Genomic DNA, 10,167 nt, shown 5'->3' with positions numbered 1-10,167 from the left:
CTGTTCAGTGATCTCCGTGAGATATAACATCCCTTGACTTTCCGCACAACCATCCTTTTGTGACTAACCTTAGATGATGAATCGTTCAGGGATCCCAGCAGGATATAACGTTCATCTATCTTCTGGTGATTAAGGTGTGCGTCTTAATTAAGCTGATTGTCTCCTATTCCCAATACATATGTTTACAACTCACTGACTTGAAGTCACTTCTGGAGCTTAAACAATCTATCAGAAGTTTCTTAAGGTATAACACACTTCGAGCAACAACTCTATGAGTTTTACAATTAATTACAAGAGTAATACAGAATCTTATAGTCTTCTATTCTTGAACGTCTGAATGAGATCTTCTTCATATTCTGATAAGCATATTAAGAGACAACGCTCTTGTGTTGAAGGCTTCTTGTCATGATCTTCATCTTCAAATCTTCTTAAGCTAATTTAGAGCAACAGCTCTATTGTTGATTGCTTCTGATTTGATCTGCAATTCTTCTTTCTCCCGAGCAGATTTAGAGCAGTAGCTTTATGTTGATTGCTTCTTGTGGTCTGGTCTTCTCTTATCTGAGTAAGGAGAATAGAGCTTCAGCTCTTTGAAATTTATTCCTTCTTATAAGACCATCTTCTACTTATCTACTTAAGCATATATTGAGCATCAGCTCTCATCTTGATTGCTTCTCGTGAATAGATCTTCATCTTCTTCTTGACTACTGATCATGCAGCTTGTTATAGCTGATAACACATTTAATGATCATAAGCAAACATGAAACACTTCTTCTAGCAACAACTCAGTGTATTCAGTTTCTCAAGTCATTCAATGTGAATAATGTATGCATTGATTAAGTATCAGTGAACTTCTGATAACTCCAGTGGAGAATACTGCTTAACAGCAGAGATTTCTTCTTTGCTTATATTAGGCATATGGTTAGTGTATCACAACATAGTGGATTATCACTTACTAAGTATGTTTTGCCTCTTGTGGAACTTCTAATGCATGGTTTCTTGAAGATTCTTATCTGCTTTTCATGCTCAGCTTCTTTTACTAATTTTCTCTCAAGATCTCTCATTTTTCTGCTCTTTGTACATGTATCCTAGATACATACTTTGATGCTCATTTTGGATGCATTCTTTAGATAAATACCCAGACACATACCAGAATGCATACCTTCAAGTCTGAAGCTTTGATATATAAATATAGAGCTTGGTATGTTACCGTTGGAATCTAGCCGTTGAGACTTATTTGAATGTTGTCTTGAATGCTTCGTCTGGATTGAGCATTTTGTGACATGTGTTATTCTTGGCAGAACCTTATCCTCAACATGATGATTATAGTTGATGGTGTGCTTCTTTGGATAATCTTGTCTTTTTAATGCGTTGCATGTGTGTTGCTTCTTCTTTCAGCATTGGGAGTTGTTCCCTTTTAAATGTTGCAACTGTTTTGCATGTGATGATGTTTCTAACGGCTCTCCCTTTGATTTTGATAACTTTGTATTTTATTCAATTCTGTATGCTGAGTTGTAGTTTCTTTATTAGCTTGTACGTGACTTCTGCTGATTGTTTGTATGTTATGTGTCACTGTATCGTAGTCTTCAGAACTTCTGATCTTCATACTTGTATGATCTTTTGATGCTTGCACAGTTTCTTGCGGTTGATCTTTCTTGTTTATTTCCTTGCAGCTTCTGATGTACTTTCTAATTGAGACTGTTGTATATAGACCTTGATATTGCTTGTTCTTCTGAATGATCGTGTTCCTTATTATTGCTTCTCTTGTCTCTGATTTGTGGTCTTATGCTTGCTTGACAAATTATTGATTCAGAACATCTGATGTCTCGGATTTAGTTAATCTTCTTTCATGTCTGATTTAGTTCCTATGATTCTGATGCAATCTGTATAAGCATAATTTCTGCACACTAAATGAAACCATTAGTAATAAAATTGTTATTCACAAAATATATGTTCGTTATCATCAAAACCAGATTTTGAACATAGATTCTTAATCTTGTTTTAACAGGGTTCAATGTCAGATTCACTAAAGAAGAATGTATTGTCACAAATGGAGAAAATGAAGAAGTCATGAAGGGATTTAGGTCTAAGGATAATTGCTACCTATGGGAGCCTAATACCTCAAACTACCCCTCTGCCTACTCCATGATCAGAGAAGAAATCAAGGTTGACTGTCAAGAAGCTGATGAATATGATGAATCTGATGAAGAATTATATGTTGGAGACCTCACCATCAGTGAGCTGGCTGCTGGTTTTACTAAGACATGTCTAAAGAATGAGAAACTGTATGCAAGAGTACGGGAGTATAGGAATACTAATAGATTCCTACTAGAAGAAAGAGTAAGTCTCATGGAAGATATTGCTAATTTGGAAAGAAAGTTAGAAGACACAAGATCTAACGAACAAGCAACCAGGAAAATGGATGTTCTGAAAGAAACTAAGCCAGCCATCTCAGGAGCATGTGAAGATGTCACAACAGATGTCTTGACATCAAAATTTTCTAATGAGTCAAGTGTGAGCAATGAATCAAAAAGCTCTTCTAGCTGCAATGTCATAAAAAATGTTGTAACATCAGTTGGCAACACTATAAAACTTCAGATCATCAAAAAGTGTGTGACTACTAATCTCTCTATTGTTGATGGTGCTACCAAGACCATAGATGAAAATCACTCTGAAAAAGTGAAGGGTGTATTAGGTATTTTCCGCCAAACAGAATTATAGCAATTAATCCTATTAGGGGAATACACTTTGGGCTTTTTAAATATCCATTATTTGAAACTTCCCATATTTAGTTGTTGTGTCAAGTTCCCTCCTACTAATATTTTCTTACAAAATACGGCAACCTACTCTATTGGTCTCATCAATACCTTTCTGAATTTGAACCGCTCCGACGCACCTCACAATCGTGTCACAAGAAGCCCTCTGAAGAATCTCAAGATGTCTCAACAATCGAATGCTTCCTCCTAAAAGAAAGTGTCTCCTATCTCTGACTTTGCAACACCTAATGAGTCGACTAACCCTAATCGGGCTCTCAATGTATCTCCTTTAAGGATGATTAGCGCTGATGATTTAACGATTACAAAGCCAAGAACATTGCATGCAAGAAGACCTGAGGAAAGTATTCGTACTATAGGCTCCAATCCCTCATCATCCAACCTTCGTGAGGAACTTACTAAAGAAGGAACAAGATATGTTCATAACTCCATAGCCAAGATTGTCAAACGGATTTTGGATGAAAATCATCAGGTCCCTGGGATATCTGTCCCTTTACAAATCGTGATTCCTGATCCTCCCAAGAGCAAACATAATGATAACGATGTTCACACTGCTGGTAGTGACATTCACATGACTAAAGAAGATAACAATGAAGAGGTTCAAGAAGATACTGATAAAACCAATGTCACTGAGGATGTCAATGACATCGAAAATTCTGGAACTGATGATAGTTCAAGGGCAGATGATGGAACAGGTACAAATGTTGTGGATGTAGATGAGTACTCTGACAATGATTTGGTTTCTACTGTGAACCCTAGTGTAGCTGAAAGGCTCATGACTAGGAGAAAAGGAAAAGCTGTGATGCAGAAGTCTCCCGCAAAGAAAGCTGATGTTAAAAGCCCTTCCAAAGACTCTATCAAGAAGAAGAGTACCGCTGCAGGACCTATAAAGAGCAGAGTTGTGGCTAAAAGTTTTGGTATTGGTCCCTCAAAATCTTGGAGCAAGGTTGTTCCAAAGAAGAGGAAGGCAAGAGCTGTTAAAGAATTCGAGTCTGATGTTGAAGTGAATGTCCATGACATTCCATTAAAGAAGAAGCCCACAACTAGCAAGCTTGCTGCTAGTGTACTTGAAGTTCCCATTGACAATGTATCCTTCCACTTTGCTGCAAGTGCAAACAGGTGGAAATTTGTGTATCAAAAGAGACTGGCCCTTGAGAGGGAATTGGCTCAAAATGCTCGTAACTATAAGGACATAATGGACTTGATTGAGGCTACTGGCCTAATAAAATCTGTTGTCCATCTGAGTAAATGCTATGATATGTTGGTGAAAGAGTTTATAGTAAACCTCTCTTAAGAATGTGCTGACAAAAGATCCAAGGAATTCAGAAAAGTGTTTGTAAGAGGAAAATGTGTTAACTTCTCTTCCACTGTGACCAACAACCTATTGGGAAGGTCTGATGAAGCTCAATCTGAGCTTAAAGTCTCTGATAACAAGGTATGCCAAGTTATCACTGCAAACCAAGTCAGGAGCTGGCCCTTGAAAGGAAAATTGTCTGCTAGTAAACTAAGTATGAAGTATGCAATGCTGCATAAGATTGGGGCTGCTAATTGGGTGCCAACAAATCACAAGTCTACTGTCCCAACTATTCTTGGAAGATTTATCTATGCTGTTGGTACAAAAGCAAAGTTTGACTATGGTACCTACATTTTTTAGCAGACCATGAAGCATGCTGGTAGCTACAGTGTAAATGGCCCTATAGCATTTCCTTCTCTCATATGTGACATCATCTTAAACTAGCACCCTGGCATCTTGGTTGAAAGTGATTCTATTTGCAAAAGGGAAAGTGCTCTGTCTTTCCATTATAAACTGTCTCAGGGAACGCATGTCCCAAACATTGTCATGACATCGGCTGAGACATCCAAGAATGGATCATCATCCAGTAAGGCTGAATTCATACCAATGATGAAAGAGACATGCAAAGAGCTAGAGGCAAGGAACAAATCTCTTGAGAAGATGATCAGCATTCTAGAGAAGGATGGTAATGAGGATTTTGTAGGCGCTGCAGGGACAGAAGCACAAGATGAACAGGAAGACGGAGGAGACTCTGAAGAAGAAGTTGAAGAAGGAAATACCAGTCCAGCTGATGGTTCAGATGAAGAAAGTGATGCAGACAACTCTGGTGGGTCTGAATCTGAAGAATAAAGACAACTGGTGGTGGTGATATTTAATTCTGGTCTGTACTTATTTGCATATTACGGTTTCTTTGGTAACTTTTGTGGCCAAACATGGGGAGTAGTAATGTCACCCCAGAACAACAAGTATGTGTGATCAACAATTTTGATGCTTATTTTGTCTTGATCTGTTTGATTTGATTGTGTGTAGTATAGCAGTTTATTTCTGTTATACTTGACAGCTGCTCATGTGTTATGGTGTTAGTGGTAGTATAGCCATGTTATGTGCTTTGATGATTGCCGTAGAAGTAGCAGTAGTTGTGGTTGATGTATGCATATTGATGGTAGAAGTAGTGTATGTTGTTTGTGTGGTATGTTGTACTGTATTAGCTCTTATTATATGTGGTTATGTTTTCTGCTGCAAGTGTTTCTCTGATATGGTGTGACAGGTTGTTTTAGCCAAAAATTTACCAAAGGGGGAGATTGTAAGTTTTTTCATGTTGGCTGCATTTGTGGTAAAACATTCCTGGGTGTTTAATGTCTTGACCAATGTCATGACATGCTTTATATGGTTTTATACAGGCTGCATATGTTTAAGCTAATACAGGTTTTGAATGTCATGACCGATGTCATGACATACATGTTTGACAACACGAGCTGTTATGTTTTATTATTATGTTTCCTGATTTCTCTCAATCTACAATTTAGGAAACATTTTATTGTGTGCTGAATATTTCTCCTAAAAGATTTCATTAACAACACATTCGGTAACAGTCTGATGACGTGTAAATTAGGTAACTTGGTTAATCCTAATTTGTTTCTCGGAAAGCCCGAGGCCCAAGAGCTGCATATAAGAAGACTGCAATCCTAATTTGGAAGGCAGAGAGATTTGTTAATTGTGAAGAACCATAGTTCTGTGTTTGTGTGTTTTAGTCTCTTGTACTCCAAGCAATTGTCTTTTGATGATTGTATTGGAATAGGTTGTTTTTGTACTTTGTCACTCAAAGCTTTTAAGCACGAGTGTGTGTCTCTTGATTGAAGCTTTTAAGCAGATCAAGGTGTGTTTTTGAAGTGTGTCTTCTCTCTTTTGATTAATGTCTATTTGTAATCACTGCTGTGATTGAGGGGGTGTGAGTGGAGACACTCAGGTCTAGGATTAGATTGGAATTGCATTGGGTAGGTCTTAAGTGAGGAGTTGTAAACGAGGGAGTTTAGCTCTGAATTAATACTGCTTATATTGGATTCCCTCCCTGGCTTGGTAGTCCCCAGAGTAGGTATTGTTGTATACCGAACTGGGTGAACAATTTGTTGTGTTCTTTCCTGTTTTTATGCTTTTCTGTTTTAAAGTATTATTCTGTGTGATTGTGGATGTCATAACATCCAGTACGACATCGCGTGTGAGTTACTAGAATTTTCACTTCAGGCATATTTTTGGCTTGGCCTTGGGTTAATACTCCTCCTCAAGGATAGGTTTCCTTGGTTGTTTAAAATCACTGATTATCCTGAGGGGGTGTAGGGGAAGTTGGTAGGTGGGAACATAAGTCTCTTGTTTTGGACTTTAGATGGAGGATGTCTTTCTTCATTCATGAGAAACCAATTGTTGTTGATATCCTCTCGGTTATCTAAGCCCATGATTTTTCTCTAGACAAGAAAAAGTGGCTTTGGAAGTTTGTCAAGGATGGTTCTTTCTCGGTTTCCTCTGTTTTCCATTCTCTTTTGGCCTATTCAAATCCCTATATTCTTGGTAATTTGCCTCTTCCTCAACTTAAGGGTAGTTGGGCATTGAAGCTCCTCCTGGATAAGTTCCCTTATAGAGATGATTTATTCAAGAGGAAGGTGAATGATGATCCAGGTCTTACTTTGTGTCCTTTTTGTGACAATTTTATTTAGATGACTTCTTACCTAGTAGTTATATGTGACTTATCTAGTACGATCTAGTATAAGACTTTTAGTTGGTTAGGGTGACAGATAGTCCTTTCTAAATAACCCATTATTCTTTTCGAGAGGTTTTCTTCCTTGAAAGTTAGGGTGAAATACAGGGAAGTTCTATGGTCTAGCATGTTGTGGTGTGGACCATTTGGAAAACTCAAAATGAGATTGTGTTTTCTGATTCTACAACAAACATGAAAAAAGTACAGGAGAGAAGTATTTTTTTAGATTGGACATGATTTTTGGGAAAATCAGAAGGAACTCGTTTACCTTCACGGATTGACTTTAGAACCATATCCTTCAAATTAACTATTAGTAAATTGAGATATCGGTCAGGTTGAGAGTGTTTTGTTTCTTTTCTTTTTCCTTAACGATTATTGATTTGGTGTTGGTAGTCTAGCGTGCTTGAGTTCTAGCTTGTCTCCTTTGGTGTGCTAATTCTCAGAGGGAGCATTTCTAGGAGTTTTTGTTCTCTTGCTTGTTTTTTTTTTTAATACTCCTTGTACCAATTGTTTCTCTTTGTACTCTATTTGAGATCTTCTCATTTCTATTAATATTATATATATATATATATATATATATATATATATATATATATATATATATATATATATATATATATATATATATATATATATATATATATATATTATTTTTTTATGTCATTATAGTCTATTTGATTGAGAGTTTCTTTACTAACATGCCATACTATTGAAAATAATATACCAAAATGCCACACTTTCAAAAATAAATTTCAAAATGCCACTTACTTTCATAGATTCGTCCATTCATTGGTTGAACCAATACTAAAAAAGTTTTCCTTCATACGTTCGTCCATCCATTGGACGAACGCTTGAAAAATTGCATAAAACTTGTTAAGTCGGTTAAGCAAGATAACTGACTTAACAAGTTCTGATGAACAAACGCTTTAAAAATTACAAAAAACTTGTTAAGATAGTTAAACATGATACCTGACTTAACAAGTGAAGAACCTGAAATTTACACTTGTTAAATCAGGTATCCTTTTTAACCGACTTAACAAGTTCTCTGCAATTTTTCAAGCATTCCTCCAATGCATGGATGAATATGTGAAGGGGAAAAAATTTAGTATTGATTCAACCAATGAATGGATGAACCTATGTAAAAAATGGCTTTTTTTTTAAGTGTAACATTTTGGTGTATTATTTTCAATAATGTGGTATATTGGTAAAAAAATTGATTGAAAACCTCTCAAATTGAAGTTTGGTAGCCCTTAATTGCTTTGATAGGACTCTCCATTTTTGTGGTCGTTGAAATTTCTACATTAAATCATCAAAATTGTATAGTGTCATTCACATCGAATTACCATTATATGATAAACTCAGTTGTATATGCGGGATTTTTTTTTTGAATAACCACTTTTTTTAAAAAAATTCAGAAATAACAAATATTTCAAAATAATTACACAAATAGCCACTTTTTAAAAAAAAAACACGTTGTCGCTAGGGGGATGGCGACAACACCTATTTTCCATTGATATCGCCAATGGGCCTGGCGACTATGTACAAAAACTGAGTGTTGTCGCCACCCCCTGGCGACAACACCTCCCATATATTTTTTTTAATTTTTTAATTTAATTTTTTTACCTGCATGCTGTGGTCCTGGTCGCCTCCTTGGGTGGCGACAACACTTAATTGTGTGTAAATTTTTTCCTATATATAGCAGCCCATTATGCAATCAAGAATCATTATTTTCTCCTCAAATTTTTCCATTTTCACTTCACATTATTGATCATGTCTCGCATAAGGCCGGAGTCATGGCAACGAACATCATCCAGCCGTCCTGTGCCGGCACCGGAATACAAAAGATGTTATGGCCATGTTATTCTTTCTCCGGTCAAACCCCCTATGTCGGTTACGTTTTGGAACATCCGAACCTTTAACAACCTGAAGCGGACTCTGATGTCACAGTTAGAAGGGGAGTACAGTCCCGGGAAAGAAATCAAAAGGATCCAGAGGCTTAGAACAAGGGTGTCACTTATGATCGGAGAGACGATACGTTGGTAGGTTGATGTGAAAACCGACCTTGATACTGAACAAATAATGGATGGAACAGATGACATTGTTTTAATCGTTGTAATTTCCTAAATTTTAATTGTTTGTTATGTTGTTGTTTTAGTCATTGTGTTGTCTTTTCAAATGTTGCCTTTAGGTGAAATTTTATTTATAGTCGTAGTTTATGTTGTTTGTCATGTGTGTTGTAACTCATCTGATTAATGAAAAAAAGTCCATTTCATTGATAAAATAAATTACAAATATCATTGAACCTAAAAACTATGTTGTGGAGCTAGATCCACGATTGGGACATTTGTTCTTATTATGTCCTACCTCACGACATATACTACACTTCCTCTGCATTTTTTCAGTGGCGTCCATTTCGATTATAATACGCTTGTTGTTTGGTCGACCGCTTTTATTCCGACGCATTAAATCATTGTGCCAAACTGTTTCCCCCTCGTACACAGGCCAATATGCCTCCATCGCTACCACCGGAAAGTAATTGTCGTATACGTTGAGCAACGTTGATACCTTGTAAATTTCTGATACCAATGATAATGCATCAAAGTGAGTATGTGAACATGCTGCAATAACATGGGAGCAAGGCATGCGATAGGCTTGAAATTGGTCACTGTCGCACCAACGATCTGGGATTGAGACACGATATTGTTGTCGTGGCAGCCCCTGGTTGTGGTCAATTGTTTCTTTGACGCTGAAGGTATGGCCTTGACGGTCAAAATCTGTAACTCGATGAGTGTTCCCCTTGGCAGATTCTTGTTGTACATATTTCATGCAGACATCGCTGTATACCTGTTGTGTTTGTAACACTGAATTCCACCGCTTACCTCTTGTGGCGAACAAAGTTGCCATCCGAAAATATGTTGCACTAACCAAAGCAGTTACAGGTAGATTTCGTATGCCTTTGAAAACCCCGTTCATTGATTCCACAAGATTTGTAGTCATGTGGCCCCACCTAGCCCCATCGTCGTATGACCTAGTCTATCTCGCTCTGTCAATGCTGTCAATCCACCTCCCTGCATCTGGATTTGACAACGCTATTTCACTGCGGTAGTATTGAAATCCAGGTTGGTTTGAGGCATACCCCGCGTTCAAATGGTTCTTCAAAAATTTATCTTTGATCTCTCGCATGAAATTTTGTGCGATATGCCTAATACAATAGACATGCTTAGACGGGGGGTCGTGCCAACCATTTGTCGGATTGTTGCATGCGCTGTCAATAGAAGCGTGCCTGTCCGAAATCAAACAAAGATTATATTGTGGAGCAACTCTAGCTCGGAGATTCTTCAGAAAGAAACTCC

At 37.3% G+C, this 10,167-nt stretch overlaps 1 protein-coding gene across 1 annotated transcript; it reads left to right on the top strand.

The window, feature by feature from the left end:
- Positions 1-3,048: 3,048 nt before the first annotated feature.
- Positions 3,049-4,425, top strand: LOC131659548 (uncharacterized). Its single transcript, XM_058928722.1, has 2 exons — positions 3,049-4,031; positions 4,083-4,425. Exons 1-2 carry the CDS (start codon positions 3,049-3,051, stop codon positions 4,423-4,425), a joined length of 1,326 nt encoding a protein of 441 aa, XP_058784705.1.
- Positions 4,426-10,167: the final 5,742 nt, after the last annotated feature.

Source organism: Vicia villosa, linkage group LG3 (genome assembly GCF_029867415.1).
Source record: "Vicia villosa cultivar HV-30 ecotype Madison, WI linkage group LG3, Vvil1.0, whole genome shotgun sequence".
Taxonomy (NCBI): domain Eukaryota; kingdom Viridiplantae; phylum Streptophyta; class Magnoliopsida; order Fabales; family Fabaceae; genus Vicia; species Vicia villosa.
This window is presented reverse-complemented; position numbering and strand designations above follow the sequence as displayed.